The sequence below is a fragment of the Triturus cristatus genome, chromosome 3_2 (genome assembly GCF_964204655.1).
Source record: "Triturus cristatus chromosome 3_2, aTriCri1.1, whole genome shotgun sequence".
Classification (NCBI taxonomy): Eukaryota; Metazoa; Chordata; class Amphibia; order Caudata; family Salamandridae; genus Triturus; species Triturus cristatus.
Genome location: NC_140584.1, coordinates 957261779 through 957279752, shown reverse-complemented (window position 1 = coordinate 957279752; position 17974 = coordinate 957261779). Strand labels below are relative to the sequence as shown.

General features: G+C 51.2%; 1 protein-coding gene across 3 annotated transcripts in view; it reads left to right on the top strand.

The window, feature by feature from the left end:
* The window catches only part of DDX52 (DExD-box helicase 52), a 135178-nt gene that overhangs the window by 86604 nt on the left and 30600 nt on the right, over positions 1–17974 (top strand). For all 3 annotated transcript variants that reach the window (XM_085649498.1, XM_085649497.1, XM_085649496.1), the window contains exon 12: positions 132–207. In XM_085649498.1, coding sequence (XP_085505624.1) covers positions 132–207 — 76 coding nt within the window. The remainder of the gene's footprint in view (positions 1–131; positions 208–17974) is intronic.

Below are 17974 nucleotides of genomic sequence, written 5' to 3'. Positions count from 1 at the left end.
ATATGAATTTTCGGGTAGAGATGCTCTTTGTTTTGTAAAATACTAAATAGCAACTTTTTCTTTTGCCTATAGAAAGTTGAAGTGTACACAGGATACAAAACAATGTGATAATCCTTACTTTGTTCTGGCAGGTCGTACCGGAAGAGCAGGGCATAAAGGGAAGGCAGTTAGTTTCTTCACAGAAGATGATAAACCACTGTTGCGCAGGTAAATACAAATTTGACTGCCTATTGACGTCCTTGGTATTTCGGATAGTGTTTCCTTAGGCATGCTTTTAAATATGCAGTCATACAGCACATAGCCACAGCTCTGCAAAAAAGCACTGTAATGACACTATTATGGTCCAGAATGCATTGGAAGTAATAGACAACCCTGATGTGGCACAGGATAAATGGGTAACCATCTGCCCCACCCAAATCACCATGCATATGTCTAAAGAAGAATGGAATGTCATATATTAAAGCAGGCATTGAGGAGGGACCTGGGAGGAACACAGGTGAGTCACTTAAATAAAATGTTCGTTCTCCAGCATTGGATCTTTTGTTAATTTACATTCTTGGATAATTTCCCATAATCAGACTGGGTTTTTCCTGGTGACCGTCAAATAGCAAAACTAAAATATTGCATTGAAAAAACAATATGTGCACGGTCACTTTAGTAGTACGATTAAGTCATTGGAAAGCACTCAAACTACAGGCAATGAGGTGATATTGTATCAAACTGCCCCTTAGGGTTCTGCTCAGAGATCTTCATTTTTGAACGGTTTACTGATTTACAGCTCCTTGTGCACTATGCTCAATCCAGTGCCTTTTGGAATTTTGGCCCAGATAAGGAAAAAAGGAAAGCTTGTTTCTTTGCCAAATAATGGATGAACCATACCACCAAAAACTGCTCTTTCCAAGGCATCTAGTTCATGTGGAAAATTCAGGCTGTTTGTGGCTGACCCACACACTGACTGCATTTATTGCCTCTATCCTCTCCACCAGTTCTCAAGTATGCCCCCATCAGGGCCATCCAGCTGATATTTACAGGTACAGATGATCATCTCAAACCTCATCTCATTTTTCAACAAGACTCATTAAGGAATTTCTGAGGGGGTCTGTTCAGGGCATTTTAACCCGTGAGAGCTCCGGCTTCTCCATGGAAACTGAACACCACCCTAGTCACGTTGATGAAAGATCCCTTCGATCTTTACATAAACGGACATCAAGTTTGTATCACGGAAGAATGCTTTATTGTTGGTGCTTACATCTGTTATGTGAAATTCATTCATTCACTGTCAAACATCCATTTTTGGTGTTGTGTGAGGATGTCGCCGTTCATAAATGTAGTTCGAAAGTGCTCTCACTTTCACTTCTATTAACCTTATTCTCGAAGCGTTCTTTCAAGATCTTGCTACAAATGCAGAGAACTGCACTCCATGGATTGTCTGCAGCTGCTTAATTCCAATAATCAGACTGTTCGTGGCCTTCGGTCACCCACAATGAGGACAGCTGCTTTCAAAGCAAGTAGTAGTAAGATGGTGTGCTGCTGCTACGTTTTTTTTGTCACTCTAAATCTGGTCCTTGCTTACAATCTAGAGTGTCAGCCCATTCTATAAGAGGCATTTTAGCCACAGAATCACTTTATGCTACAGTGTCTTTGTTGGGCACCTGCAGAGCAGCAACGTGAACGAGCTCCCACATTTTCAAAAGATAGTATTTTCTACTCATGTCCAGGCAGTTTTGTCATCTTTTCCATAAGGTGAGCTTCTTTTATGCTTCTCCTCCATCTTATTAATCGCGACTTATTGCAATATGAATCTCGTACATAAAGTGTTTACTGGATGCTGCTTGCTTTTCTAATTCAAGCATGCAACTATGAAGGATCAAATGCTATTTACCGGTAGCTCCAGTTTTCCAGCATTAGTATCATTCAAAGATTCATAGGTTATCCTCCCTGAACAGAGGCTGGGCTTCCACACTAGTGCTATAGAAATGGGATGTATGTGGAGTTCAGTGCCTCTTACCTCTTTTGCTGAAGGTTGAATCTTCCCCATTGAGGTGATTGTGCTACTAAACTATCACTCCTCATGATTTTTCAATGCAATTCTTTTGTATTGCTGTTTGAAGCTTACCATCGGACTCCCAGCTGCACGACATGGAATGATGCAAGCATGTGAATCTACTAAAGGGACCAATACTGGACAACTAATCTGCGTCGATTGTGGATGGTAGCGTTGTCGTAACAAGCTTTGACGTCAGTGGAGACGACATCGGTCAGGATGGGCCCAGAGGTAGAGGCAATGTTATTTGCAGCCTCGGCGTCGACAGACTCTTTGACTGCGAACAAGTCTGTGCCTATGCCTCTCTTGACATTAACTGGTGCTCCAGGCTGTGGCAGGAGTATCTAGAATGGTGGTGACAATGCTTTCTTTGCCTCCTTTATCTATAGTGCCCCGTTTGACCCTTATGCTCATAGCCCCCTCTCTGGCCTATTTCCATCACTACTTCCTCTGCTCGTAGGTTCTCAAGCTTCTCTCTGAGACTAATGCCTTACCTGTCTTCAAGGGCTCACTTTTTCAGTTTTTTACAAAATGTAATTCCTTTATTGAGGGTGTAGCATGGGAGACAAATCAGAGAAACCGAATGAGAGAGAGATCAGCATTTTTTCACTTCTGCATGAGGGATATTTCACAATCAGATTTGTCATTTTAGTGAAAAATTCTCTCTCAAATGGCAAAATATGGAGAAATAAATTGACTTTAAAGATGTCTGATAAAAGTTAAAAAGTCCTCAATCCTGATGAGAAATTGGGAAAGAAAAACCGAAAAGAGATCCTCTTAGAACAAGCCAGAAAATCAACTGGGGCTGTGAGGCTAACTGCCATTACACTGCATGCTGGGAAAGAAAAGCTGCTTACTACCGAAAGAAACAGTCCGGTTTCCTTGCAGATGTTGCACTTTTGAACCGACAGGCATCTTTTTCACCTTCAATGTTCTCTTTCTCCGAGTGTTGGCTACAGGTTATTTTGGAAAATGTAGCACATTCCTTTCAGTTAGTTTCTGTAATGTGGTCTTGCTGCTATCAAGAAGTTACTTCTACACAAGAAAAATGTAGTAAAAGCTACCCTGACCTGCAAATTATGGAGTTATCAACATAATCTAGATATTAAGGTGCCTACCTCGAACTACAGATTGACTGTTATATTCAGAATTAAGTGTTCCTGTGACCCCACATGTGTGTGGGAATGTTCTACATTTGATTATTAGTGAGGATTCCTACAATGCAGAACTAGGACTACAAGTAAGTAACATTTCCTTTTTGGGGTCGCGCCTGCAGGTGCATGCCCTAGCACATGCGTCTCTCTTGCAAAACTTTTGTTGTCTAAAAAGTGCTTGGAGCCTGCCCATGGCTTACCATTTCTTAGCTTATATGGCACTCTTCTTTATAGACTCGTAATTTGTCAAGGCAGGTGTGGCATCATTTTCGTTCCTTTCTGTGGAGCAGGAATCAAGCACTGATTGATCCAAATTAATCAGTGCCCCTCCACTGCTCCCGTCGAGATAGACGTACTATTTTGTTGTTTTTAATTTCCAGTGCCCTGCAAACAAAAAACATGACTGGCAAAAAGTGTCCCACAGGTCAAACAAAATTGCAAAGTTTTACTTTCTATAGTCAACTCTGTTTTTTTAGCCAAGTCTTCTTTTTTGCTTTGCAGTCTTGTTTTGTTTTTGCTCGTGGGCGCTGGCTGTTCTCAAAAGATGATGATTATCTTGTTCTAAATATTGCAAAGCGACATTGTTTCTTCCTGCCCTGCGCTCTCACTGTGTGTGGTGCCGCAAGCTTGTGACAGGGAGCATCGCATTGCTAAACTAACCCAGGAAACAGAGCAACATCACATGACTAGACTCATCCTGTGTACATGCTTCCTTCTGTGCACCAAGGTACAAGAGCATCACAGGAAAAGCTCACCCTGTGCACAATGCTTCCCCTCTGCACATTCACCATAAATTAGAGGGTCACTTCAGGATCCTTGTACATTCCCTTTCAACATCCTATAATGTTGATTCTCTTTGCACCTCCCATGACAACCTTTAGCTATGGAGCATCTTCTTCCCACACCCTCTGATGTTGCTTCATCTAACATTAGAGCCCTTATAATAATAAGGGAGTTTTATAAAGCGCTTGGTTACGCTCAGATGGCGTGTCCCCGCGCTAAAACAGAAGAACTTTCGCAGACTAGAACGTAAAGTCTGCACAGGTTACCGTGTATATAGGTATGTATTTAGCTTCCTCCTGAAGCTAGGTTCAGATGACTCCAGACGGAGGTCCAAAGGTAGGGCATTCCAGCTCTTTGCCACCAGGTAGCGGAAAGATCTACCTCCCACGCGAGCCCGCCTTATCCTCGGGACCTTTAAAAGGCCTCCATGGGAGGAACGAAGGGCGCGCGTGGGTACGTACCTGGTGATCAGGTTCTGGAGCGGTGTTGGCGCCTTCCCAGTAAGGATGCGGTGGCAGGTAGAGAGGGCCTTAAACTCGACCCTACTCCTCACTGGCAACCAGTGAAGAGTCCGAAGGGCAGTTTTGGAGGCCGATCTTTTGGGAAATTTTAGAATGAGGCGGGCTGCCGCATTCTGCAACACCTGAAGGCGATTTATTGCCTTGCTGGTTGCTCCCAGGTACAGCAAATTGCCATAATCCAGGCGTGATGTCACGAGGGCGTGCACCAGCGTTCTACGGGCTGACATAGGAAGGCGATCTAAGACCTTCCGTAGACTTTTCAGGACGCTGAAGCAGACACCCGCCACACGTCCTATCTGAGGTCCAAAGGACAGGTCCGCATCAAGCCAGACTCCAAGGTTCCGAACTTCGTGACAGGGTGTTGGAACCTCACCTAAGCATGGAGGCCACCACGCCGACGACCAGATAGATGGGTTCCCCCCCACTACGAGCACCTCGGTCTTGCTGCCATTTAGTTTGAGGCAGTTGGTGGACATCCAGGCTGCAAGGTCTTGCATGCAGACTCTGAAACTGTCCACCGCAAGACCGGGCGCTCGCGAGAGGGAGATAACCAGCTGCGTGTCGTCTGCGTAGGACACTATGTGCAGACCATGGCCCTCAGCAATGGGGGCCACTGGGGAGACATATAGATTAAATAGGGTGGGGCTCAGGGACGATCCCTGGGGTACGCCCTGGCCCAATCCAATATCCCTGGAATAACACTCGCCCTGGCGGACCTGAAAGCTTCTCCCCGTCAGGAAGGACTGGATCCATGCGAGTGCAGCTCCAGATATCCCTCCACTATTCAGACACTAGCAAGGTGGTATGAGCTACAGTGTTGAATGCTGCACTCAGGTCCAATAGGATGAGGGCCATAGTATGACCCTCATCCACCCCCTGGCGTAGGGTCTCCACAGCCATCAGAAGCGCTGATTCCGTTGAGTGGCGGGGACGGAAACCAAACTGGGTATCGTGTAGTAGGGCAACCTCTTCCACGAAATCCATCAGTTGCAGGTTTACCGTTTTTTCCGCCACTTTGGCCAGGTAGGGCAGAAGGGAGATCGGCTGGAGGTTCTCTAGCTTTCACAGCTAATGTTAGGTTTCTTACTGAGAGGTAGAACCACCGCCTGTTTCCAGTCTTTGGGCACGGTCTTAGTGCTAAAAGACACATCCAGTAGGTGTCTGATATATGGTTCTAGTACCGGTAAGCTATCCGCTAGCCGTTTCGGCGTGGTGGGATCCCGCGGGGAACCCGACTTGACGGATCTGCAGATTTTTAGTAGGTCCTCTGGGGGCGGGGTGATAAAGTTGGTCAGTATATGTCTGTCCCCCCATTCCCTCGGGCTTTCCGCATATTCAGTCCCAGCAATGGGATGACTAGGAAATGCCGAGTAGATTTTGGCTATCTTTTCGGCGAAGAAGTCTGCGATCCTGTCACAGGATTCCACCGAGCAGTCATCTGGAGCAATGGCTGGTTTCCCACTCGAGAGGGTTTTGTAGAGCAAGAAAAGCACCTTCATCGAGTTACCAGCTTCACTAATTCTAATAGTGTAATATGCTGCTTTGGACATCCTGATTAGCCCGTGATAAGTTCGCCTCTCAATTAGGTAGGCCGCCCTAGTTTCCTTGGCCTCTGCATTGGGCCCGTGGTATAGGGACCTCAAACTGTACAACCCACGTCCACTCTTATCACACCATCCCTTTGTGTGCCATGACACACGTGCAGTGCATTATATCTTCCCTTTTTAATGTCCTTCTCTTCGTCCTTTGTCACATCCCATGAGCATCGACCCACAGGGCAGTACAATAGTCCACACCTGGTGTACATCCCTGCCCGCCATCCTAGAAGACTGGTTCCTGATCATCATGGGGCAGTAAAGGTACCCTGACCTGCAGGCTATGATATGGTTTTGCAGCGTGAATCCTTTTCTGGATTTACATGCTGTGCATCATTCCGCCTTCTAGCGATTGGGTCCAGAATAGGTTTTTTGTTTTTTTTCTCTCCATTTTGGACGTCGTCGACCACCATGTGGTGCCATGTACGTCCCCTGTGTGACGTCAGACGGCGCCCTGGAGGTTGTTGTGCGTGGTAGCCACCTTCAGATTCTTTTTTCCGCCATTCGGTCTGGAAGCAAGATGGGATGCTCTGAAGTTTTTCAGGAAAAAATCCTGAAAGAAGAAAATAAGTAGCGATTTGGACTGGAAAACCAACATCAACCATCGACATTGGAACCGGAGAGAAAGGCTTAACTCCGATATTGACAACCTCAATACTGAAGACATCAAGGGTCGACAAACTGCGAGGTAGGGGCCATGGAAAATACCCCTTTCAAATTCTGCCCCAAGTGCCACCACAAATTTGTATAACACGATCCACACGACGTATGCATCCTCTGCCTGCCCAAAGACCACAAGGACAAAGACTTTGAGGCCTGCGTAGTGTTCCAGCCAAAAACTCTCAGGACACGCCGCAAGCAGAGAGAGGCCCACTACGTAACAATGTCCCAAGCATCGAAAAAACTTACATGAAGGACCTAGGTTTTTCATCGATGAAGAGGACCAGGGAGTTCCAGCAGAATTGATGGACGAAGGATTGGACATTGAAATTCTAGAGAGACTCCAAAAAAAACCACGCTCACAAAAAGAAAGCAAAGGGTTCAATCAATCAATCAGGGGATTGTAAGCGCGCTACTCACCCGTGAGGGTCTCAAGGCGCTGGGTGGGAAGATGGGGTCCACAGTTCCGTTCATTCGAAGAGCCAGGTCTAGAGAGCCTTCCAGAAAGCATTCAGGGAGGGGACTTGTATGATTTTGATCGGGAGCTTGTTCCAGGCCGCGATGTAGGAGAAGGCTTCTCCCCCTGATCTTGTTCTGCATATGCGTGAGGTTTTGGTGAGGACAAGGTTGGCGGATTGGAGGTTTCTTTTGGGTACGTGGAAGGTGATTCTCTCATTGAGGTATTGGGTCCGGTGCTGTGGAGGTATTTGTAGGCGTGCCTGAATATTTTGAAGGTGATCCTCTTGTCAACGGGGAGCCAGTGGAGGTTCCGTAGGTGTGGGCTGATGTGCTCGTGTCAGGGGATGCCGAAGACGAGTCTGGCAGCGGTGTTCTGTATCGTCTGGAGCTTGCGGAGTAGAGACTTGTTGATGCCGTCAGTAGAGGGCGTTTACGTAGTCGAGTCTGCTGGTTATGAGTGAGTAGGTGACTGTGTTCCTTGACTCCGAGGGGATCGATTTGAAGGTCTTACGGAGGATGCGGAGGGTGTTGAAGTAGCTGGAGGCAACAGCGTTTACCTGTCGGTTCATGGAGAGGGTGGAGGAGTCGAGTACGATGCCGAGGTTTCTGGCGTGGTCCGTGGAGGTGGGAGGTGCGCTGAAGGCGGTGGGCCACCAGGTGGTGTTCCAATCAATCAATCAATCAAAGCATTTATATAGCGCACTACTCACCCAGAGGGTCTCAAGGCGCTAGGGGAGGGGGGTCCGCTACTGCTCGAACAGCCAGGTCTTGAGTTGCTTCCTGAAGGCGAGGTGGTCCTGGGTCAGGCGGAGGTGGGTCGGGAGGGAGTTTCACGTCCTGGCGGCGAGGAAGGAGAAGGACCGTCCCCCTGTGGTGGCTCTTCGGATGCGGGGGACGGTGGCGAGGGCGTGGCCGGTCGATCGAAGCTGGCGTTTGGGAGCGTAGAAGTTGAGGCGGCTGTTGAGGTATCCTGGGCCTTGGTTGTGTAGGGCTTTGTGTGCGTGGGTGAGGAGACGGAAGGTGATTCTCCTGGTGACCGGGAGCCAGTGCAGGTCTCTCAGGTGTCCGGAGATGTGGCTGCGACGGGGGATGTCCAGGATGAGTCGCGCTGAGGCGTTCTGGATCCGCTGAAGTCTTTTCTGGAGTTTGGCGGTGGTTCCGGCGTAGAGGGAGTTGCCGTAGTCCAGACGGCTGGTGACGAGGGCCTGGGTGACCGTCTTCCTGGTCTCGGTGGGGATCCACCGGAAGATCTTTCGTAGCATGCGCAGGATGTTGAAGCACGACGAGGAGACGGCGTTGACTTGTCTGGTCATGGAGAGGGTGGAGTCCAGGATGAAGCCCAGGTTGCGTGCGTGGTCTCTTGGTTTGGGTGCGCTGCCTAGGGCGGGGGGCCACCAGGAGCCGTCCCAGGCGGAGGGTGAGGATCCCAGGATGAGGACTTCAGTCTTGTCCGAGTTCAGTTTCAGGCGGCTGTTCTTCATACATTCGGCTACCTCTTTCATCCCTTCGTGGAGGTTGGCTCTGGCGGTGGCGGGGTCGTTGGTGAGGGAGAGAATCAGCTGGGTGTCGTCGGCGTAGGAGATGATGATGAGGTTGTGCTGGCGTGCGATGTCTGCGAGGGGGCTCATGTACACGTTGAAGAGGGTTGGACTGAGCGAGGAGCCTTGAGGAACGCCGCAGATGACTTCGGTGGCTTCAGATCTGAACGGGGGGAAGCGGACTCTCTGTGTCCTTCCGGCGAGGAAGGAGATGATCCACTCCAGAGCCTTCTCCTGGATTCCGACGTTGCTGAGTCGCTGTACTAGTGTACGGTGGCAGACAGTGTCGAAGGCCGCGGAGAGGTCTAGGAGGATGAGGGCCGCTGTTTCTCCGTTGTCAAGCAGAGATCGGATGTCATCGGTGGCTGCGATCAGGGCAGTCTCGGTGCTGTGGTTGGCCCGGTAGCCAGACTGCGAGAGGTCGAGGGATACGTTAGTCTCGAGGAAGGCGGCCAGCTGCTTGTTGACGGTCTTCTCGATGACTTTTGCAGGAAACAGGAGCAGCGAGATGGGGCGGTAGTTCTTGAGGTCGGTGGGGTCGGCTGATGGCTTCTTTAGTAGAGCGCTGAGTTCGGCGTGCTTCCAGCTCTCCGGGAAGGTAGCGGTGTCGAATGAGGTGTTGATGATGTCCCGCAGGTGGGGTGCGATGACAGCGTCGGCCTTGTTGAAGACGTGGTGAGGGCAGGGGTCGGTAGGAGATCCGGAGTGGATGGAGTTCATCGTGCGGACGGTGTCTTCGGTGCTGATCGGGGTCCAGGCGCGGAGGGTGGTGGTGGGGGGCGGTGGTTCGGTCGTGGCGTGCGTCGGTTGAGTGCTGAAGCTGTTGTGTATGTCCGCGATCTTGTTGTGGAAATAGGAGGCGAGGGAGTTGCAGAGGTCTTGTGAAGGGGTGATGTCGTTGTTACCGGCGTTGGGGTTGGAGAGCTCTTTGACGATGTTGAAGAGTTCCTTGCTGTTGTGTGAGTTGTTGTCCAGTCGTTCCTTGAATGCGGTTTTCTTGGTGGCGTGGATGAGTTGGTGGTGTTTTCGGGAGGCGAGCTTGAGGGCAGTCATGTTGTCCGGTGTTGGGTCTCTGCGCCAGGTTTTTCTCGAGGGCTCGGCAGTTCTTCCTGGAGCTCTTGAGTTCGTCGGTGAACCATGGGCATTTCTTGCTACCGGGTCTGCTAGTCGGGGTCTTCAGAGGGGCGAGTTCGTCTGTGCAGTCGCTGATCCACTTCGTGAGGTTGGTGGCCGCATGGCTGGGGTTCGTTGCGCTGGTGGGTGGGTTCTTGCTCAGGGCGGTCGCGAGCTGGTTGGCTGTGATCTTGTTCCAGCTTCTGCGTGCAACCTGTTGCTGGTGGTGGTGGATCGTGGTCCTTCTGAAGCTGAAGTGGACGCAGCTGTGGTCCGTCCAGTGGAGTCCGGTGGCATGGCTGAAGGCGATGTCCTTGCTGGATGAGAAGACGGGGTCGAGTGTGTGTCCGGCGTAGTGGGTGGGGGTGGTGACCAGCTGCTTGAGTCCGAGGTTGGCGAGGTTGTCCAGCAGGGTGGTGGTGTTGCGGTCGTTGTTGTTCTCCAGGTGGAAGTTGAGGTCCCCGAGGAGGATGTAGTCAGCGGAGGGGAGGGCGTGCGGGCTGATGAAGTCGGCGATGTCTTCGCTGAATTGTGTGCGTGGTCCCGGGGGTCTGTAGATGAGGGTGCCTCTGAGGGTGGTCTTGGGGTTGAAGTGGACCTGGAAGTGCAGGTGCTCGGCGGGTGCGAGGGTGTCGTCGGTGTTGGTCGTGATGCGGATGGTGTCCTGTGGATGATGGCGATGCCTCCTCCGGTGTGGTTGATGCGGTCCCTTCGGATGATCTTGTAGCCGTCTGGGATGGCGATGGCAATGTCGGGCGTTGAGGAGGCGTTCATCCAGGTTTCCGTGAGGAAGGCGACGTCTGGGGCTGTGATGTCGAGCAGGTTCCAGAGCTCGACGGCGTGTCTGTGGACGGAGCGGGTGTTGAGCAGGATGCATTTCAGGTGGCTGCTGCTGTTGCTCGTCTTGGTCTTGGTTGGTGCTGGAGTAGTGCAGGTCCGGATGCAGGTGAACTTGCAGGAGTTGCAGCAGAAGGGTCCGTGGGTGCGTCTCGGGGTGGCTCGGTAGCATCCTGGGCTTCGGCCAGCGTTGAGTGCGTTGAGGGTGGCGGCGTCGTACGTCCGGCGGGTGGGCTGGGGTCTGCGGGGGCCAGGGGTCCTGGCGCTGGGCGCGGTCCAGGCGCGGACGGGCGTCGACGGGCTTACCTTTGGCGCACCTTCGGCGCTCAATCGGTGCTCCCGCTGCGCGCGTCCGCTGCGCGGTCGCTCTGGGGACGTCATGAGAAGGGAGCCGGTCGGGAGGGTCTGCGGGGAGGCGGGAGCGCGAGCCAATCGGCTGGGGGGGGGTGGGGCCACGGGCTGGGGCGGCGGGAAAGCTGGAGCGGGCTTGGCGGCCCTCGGGTGGCTGGGGCTGCGGGAGGCTGGTGTGGGCTCGGCGGCCCTCGGGTGGCTGGGGCTGCGGGAGCAGGCACAGGCAGAGGAGCGTGGGGGTGACCAGACCATGCTGATGGGGTGGTTCCGAGGATGAGGACTTCTGTCTTCTCGGAATTGAGCTTCAGGCATCTGTTGCTCATCCAGGATGCGACGTCCTGCATTCCTTCCTGGAAACTGAGTCTGGCGATGGTGGGGTCCTTGGTGAGGGAGAGTCTGAGCAGGGCGTCGTCGGCATAGAATACTATGCTGAGGCCGTGCTGTCTGACAATGGCGGCGAGGGTGGCCATGTAGATGTTGAAGAGGGTTGGGCTGAGCGATGATACGCAGCTGATTTCCGTGGGTTCGGAGAGGAAGGGTGGCAGTCTGATCCTTTGGCTTCTGCCGGTGAGGAACGAGCGGATCCAGTCGAGGGCGGTCCCTTGTATGCCAGCGGCATGTAGTCTGGTGGCGAGTGTGCAGTTGGAGACGGTGTTGAATGCTGCTGACAGGTCGAGTAGGATAAGGGCTGTGGTGTGGCCTTGGTCGAGGAAGGTGCAGAAGTCGTCTGTGGCTGTGAGTAGGGCGGTCTCGGTGCTGTGGATGCTGCAGAATCCGGATTGAGAAGGGTCGAGGATGGAGTTGTCTTCGATGAACCTTGTTAGTTGTGCGTTGACAGTCTTCTCAGCAACTTTTGCCCCGAAGAGGAGGAACGAGATGGGCCGGTAGTTCTTAAGGTCGGTGGGGTCTACTGAGGGCTTTTTGAGCAGGGCTCTGACATTTGCACGTTTCCAGTCATCGGGGAAAGTGCCGGTCTCGAAGGTGGTGTTGATGGTGCATTGTAATTCCGGTGCAATGGCGGTGGAGGCTCTGAGGTAGATGTGTGGTGGGTAGGGGTCTGTTTGGGCCCTTGAGTAGATGCCTTTCATGGTCGAGGCGGTCTCTTCGGTCGCGACCATTGTCCAGGAGGAGATGGTGGGTTGGCTGGTGTTGCCGGAGGGCGGGATGGTTGCGGAGTTAGGAGTTTGGTCGTTGAAGTTGTTGCAGCAGAGATCCTGGAAAGGGGTGATGTCCGTGGCTTCGCTGGGGGGCTTTTTGAATTCCTGGATGATGCTTAAGAGTTCCTTGGAGTTGCTGCAGTTGGTGAGGATTTTGTTGTGGAAGAAGGTTCTTTTGGTGGTTCTGATACGTTGGTGGTACTCCGTCATGGCGTTCTTGTAGGGGGTGTGGTTTTCAGGTGTCTTGCTTTTTCTCCAGTTCTTCTCTGGGCATCTGCAGGTGCGTCTGGCTCTGTGGAAGTCGGTGGTGAACCAGGTGGCTTTCTTGGGGCGGTGTCTATCGGAGTTGCATAGCAGGGCGAGCTTGTTTGCGCAGTTGGAGATCCACGTGTGAATTTCCCTCGCTGCGAGGTTGGCATTAATTGCAGCAGTGGGGGTGTTGCGGTTGAGGTTGGAGTTGAGCTGCTCCTCGGTGACTCTACTCCAGTTTCTTCACAGAGGGCGCAGAGCGTGTTTGGGCGGTTTTGGTTTGTCGATGAAGTGTACACAATGGTGGTCAGTCCATGAGGGTTGCGTGGTGTGGCTGAAGTGGATGCTGTGAAGATGGGGTCGAGGGTGTGTCCTGCCTTGTGGGTCGGCGTGGTGACGAGTTGTTTCAATCTGATGTTGGCGAGGTTGTCCAGGAGGGTGGTGGAGTTGGGGGTCGCTGGGGTTGTCGAGGTGGAAGTTCAGGTTTTCGATGAGTATGTAGTCCATGGAGGCGATGGCATGGGGGGGCGATGAAAAGTCTGAGATGGTGTCTGCGAAGAGGGCTCAGGGACTAGGAGGTCTGTAGGCGAGATTGCCGCGGAGTGTGGAGTTGGGGCTGGTCTGGACCTGGAAGTGCAGGTTATCGGCCACGGGGAAGGTGTCACTCGAGGTGGAGGGAGTTTTTGTGCGCGATGGCAAGTCGTTCTCCTGGGTGGTTGGGGCGGTCCTTCCTCTGGATCTTGTATCCGTCCGGGATGGCAATGGCGATGTCAGGGGCGGAGGAGGCGTTGGTCCAGGTTTCTGTAAAGAAGGCGACGTTGGATGAGAGGGTGTCCAGGAGGTTTCAGATCTTTACGGCGTGACTGTGCATGGAGCGCACATTGAGGAGGATGCATCTTAGGGTGTCGTCGGTGTTGGCGCCTGGAGCGGTGGTGAAGATTTTGCAGCAGTGGCGGCTGGAGAACTAGCCGTGGGTCGTGTTCGGCCTGGACTGCTGGCAGTTGTTTTTTCCTGGGTTGAGTGCGAGGAGGCCGGCTGAGTCGTAGCGGTGGATGGTCGGAGATCCAGGGTCCTTGGAGGTGGTCGCAGACAAGCGCAGACGTGCTTGCCTTTGGCGCAGCGTGGCCGCACAGCGGCTGCCATAATATAGGGGAGGAAAAGTGCAGCTGGGAGGTGGGAAGCGGCAAGGGGGGGGAGGGGCCGTGGCGGCTGGACGAGACTACGAGAACAGGCACAGGGGTACAGGAAAAACTGAAGCAGACGGTAACGATTAAAATGACAAAATAATCAAAGACAAGTAACAAGGCAGGCAATACCGACAGAGGACCAGGGGCAGGCAGATAGCGGGTCGAGAGCGGTCTCGAACCCACCTCGCACCAGGAGCGATGGACAAGCAGAGCTGCGGGGAGAGAGAGCGGTTCTCTGGCCAGAAGGCAGACAGAGAAGAAGACGGATTAGGTCAGACACCATACACATCCGTCGGAACCAAAGGGCCATGACAATAAGGCACAGCCTAAGGCAGCCCCGACGCCGAAGAAAAAGGCGATTGAAGGCTAGCCGCGATCAGAAGAACCCCACGGAACCCTACCAAGCGACACCGACTAGGGAAAATCGCACAAGGCGCCAAAACAAAGTGTCGAACACAAACCCCGAAAGGAATCCAGAGGCAAGCGCGAGCAAGAATAGAAAATCTCCGACCTCTGACGCCGAGAGGGCACTATAAGTCGAGAAGAAAAGGAAACAGCTCGATGCCGAAATGGCGACGCTCCTCCAGAAAAAGGAGCTCAACACCTCACTCAAGGAATTCTGAATTTCTAAGATCCCCGTCGCCGAAGCAGACAATGTTGACGCTGAAGGGGCAGAAGATGCAGAAGGGGAAGAAGAGGAGATTCTTGAGTCATCTCCAACCTCCGAACCTCGCGATGAGGCTCTCGAGCGAGACATTGAGGCGCCGGAAGACGAGGAAGCCTCAGAAAATTTCGAGGACACATAGAATGACCTCGACACTGAAAGCCCAGAGGAGGATATATGCTGTTATCCCTCAAAGGCATCCCCACCAGATGACATAGCCTACAACAGCCTAATAAAAAGAGCAGCTGACTCTTTCGGAGTTCCCCTCAAAGAGGAAAAAGGAGACACATGCTTCCTTTTAGAGACCCTAGCCCCAGCCAACAAGGGGACACAATACCTACCAATGTTACCAAGCATCCAGGACAAAGACAGAGGCCTTTAAGGAGCCAGCATCAAGCAAGGGGGTAACACCAAGGGTCGAAAAGAAGTACAAACCCTCTTCCAAGGACCCAAAGTATATCCAAGGAAACACAGTGCCTGACTCCATGATTGTTACCACGGCCAGGAGAAGAGCAAATGCCCTTTCTAACAGTGGACCACCCCCAGAGAAGGAAAGCAAATGTATGGACATGGTAGGTAGAAAAATGGGAAAGGAAGCAGCGACGCAGTGGCGCATTGCAAACTCTAATGCCCTGCTGAACCGGTACGGTCACCAGCAATGGGATAACATTGAGGAGCTCATCAACAAGAAAGGAGGTAAATCTATAGTCATAGAAGGCAGAAACATCGCTAACCTATGCCTTAAATCAGCGCTCGATGCTGCAGACACTGCCAGCAGACAGATGTGTAGAGACACCACTATACGAAGACCTGCATGGCTTAGAATATCAGGTTTCAAGCAGGAGGTTCAAACCTCCATCATTAACAGACCATTTACAGAGGAGGCACTTTTTGGAAAAGAAGTGAATGAATCCCTCCAGCAGATTAAGAAGGATAACAAAAGTGCAAGAGCCATGGGAGCCCTACAACAAAGAGGTTCCTTCAAACGAGGAGGTTTAACGGAAGAAAGCCCACAGGAAGAGGAGCCTTTGTTCAAGGACAGCAAATGTCGCATCAACAACAGGGCCAAGGAAATGGTCAACAAACAAGCCAGCAAACAGGATACCAAGGTTGGCAACAACAACCAAAGCAGTCCTTTCGAGAAAGAGGCAGGCACAGAGGCCAGCCCTTTAGAGGAAGAGAGAATGGCTCTAATTGATTCCTGCGAAGGAAAAGACCCACACCCAAGGCAGAATATCACAGTACGTACACCAGTGGCGAAACATCACCACAGACAATAGGATATTAAATTTGGTAAAATACGGGTATTGCATAGAACTGACAAAGACACCACCAGCAAACCCGCCAAAAATAAAAAGGTACCTCAAATCAGAGCTCATACAGTTGAACTGAGAAATCAAAGACCTTCAAAAACAAGCAACAGAATTGGTACCAGAACAGGACCTTTTCAAAGGAAACTACTCCCCATATTTCCTAGTCCCCAAACGAGACCTATCACTAAGACTAATCCTGGACCTAAGGTTCATAAACAAATTCACATTTCAAAATCACCACACTCAAGGAAATAATCCCACAAATTCAACAAGCATTTGCAATGCAATAGGTCTCGCATTTATACGAGTTTGAGCTAATGGCATTGTAAATGACAATGCCTTTTATTTATGTTTTAAAAACCCACACATAAATAAAATGCATTGCCATTTACAGTGCCAATAGCTCAAACTCAACAACTGCGAGACCTATTGCATTGCAAATGCTTGTTGTCATGATGCGAGGGCGTTCCATCGGAATGCAACATCCCCCCCTCCCCAAACAACTCCAATAATGAACCGCTAATTTCACTGCTGGTCAGCTACATGGACGCCTCCATCAGATTAAGTCTGAAAATTACACGGGATAGGAGGAAACATACAGGGTTTGCAGAGATTAGTAAATAATTCAAATGATACACAACCAGATTTACCAAGAAATACAAAGATCTATTCATTAAACACCGGAATTAGCTCAGGTGATAAGACAGGCCATTTAGAGCAGCTCCGTATGGCCCTCCCTTACCTTAATAGAGAAACTGCTTCTTAAAAGAGGACGAAGCCTATTTATTATTATTTATTGCTCTCGGGTTCCCAGAGGTCATAGTGTCACTTTAATCATGAACAGCTGCATCAGACAATGTAGAAATGTAGCCTACAGCCGGGTGCGGGAAAGGGGCCGGCTAAGGTGAAAAGGAACCAGCGATGTTGTTGAATATTTCACAAGGGGGCACCGAGAAGTCCTAGGCCCCACACGTGTTGTTCTTGAATACAGCTTCAGTTTCATTAACCGTGTTGAAAATGACACCCGCGGGAGATGAGCAGGCCTCTTTAATCACAGGCAGACGGGTGGCTCTCTGCACTGGGCGCCCTCCACCTGGGTACAAGGCCCTTCGACTCCCACAGTGAGGGGTAAACCACAGCGCAAACCAGATGGCGGCGGTGTGGAATGAGGCGCCGAGACCTCAGAGACAGCCAGGGCAATAAAGTGTCAGAGCAGGGGGGTTGCCTTGGGAAAGGGAGCAATTATGGCTGGGATTCCCAGTGGCATGCAGATGGGTTTGTGGCCTTTTTGTTAAGCACCTGTAAATTCTTTAGGGTGAGAGAGAGCAGGATGCATCTGTAAAGGTAACAAATATGACACAAGTAATCCTGAAAATCTAAGCTGAAGTTGGCCGCGCCAGCCCATCCCCCCCACGTGCTTCCAGGCTTCCCCCAGTTTTCAGTTCTTCAAACACTTATGCTTTGTGAGCACAGCTGTACTGTCAATAACAGCCCAACCTCGGGCCCCCCCTCAAATTAAGCAATCACCACAGTCAGTGCCTCGGTCACGAGTAATATGGGTTTTAAAGCAGATTGTAATGGAAGGCCTGTGTCCATGTTTTTAATCGCCAATCATCAAGATTGTTTTTTTGCAAAGCATTGAAAAAAAAACAATTTAAATTAGTTCGAGGCATGTGGGCTGCTGAATTCATATCTGTGCATAGATCGCCGCCTAGTGTTGGGTCCGGATGTTTGAACGTTGTTGTCCTGGAAGAGTCTTCGAAGTATCCTTGGATAGGTGACTCCTCCCCTGGACTACAGTGCGCATGGGCATCCCCTCCATCCTCAGATTGTTTTTTTCCGCCATTGGGTTCGGATGTGCTATCTTAGCTCAAGTTAGGAAAAAACTTTGTCGAGGCCAAAAGGCCTTTAGTTCACGTCGGTACTGTTTATCGATCGGTTTTCGATACCACCTTGTTAGTTTACTAACTTTCAGGACCGACTTTTTTCGCATTTACCTGTCCATCGACTACTTCGACGATGGAATCGAGGACGCCATTCAAGAGGTGTCCGGTATGCAATGCGAAGTACCCTCACATCGACGTCCATCCGGTGTGCAACAAATGCCTTTCGCCGGACCACGACGAATCGACATGCATGGCCTGTGCCCGGTTCCGTTCCAAAAAGACTCTACGGAATCGACGAGCGGCGAGACTCGAAGCGCAGCACGCGGCACCGGCACCAGCAGACATCTTCAACGAGGCCGTAGATGTCGAAGAATTGGAAGTCCTACCCTCCAGTCCCGTTTCCGAACACGACTCCGGATCGGACGAAGTCGACGAATCACTCTTCCACAGAGGTGAAGACGAC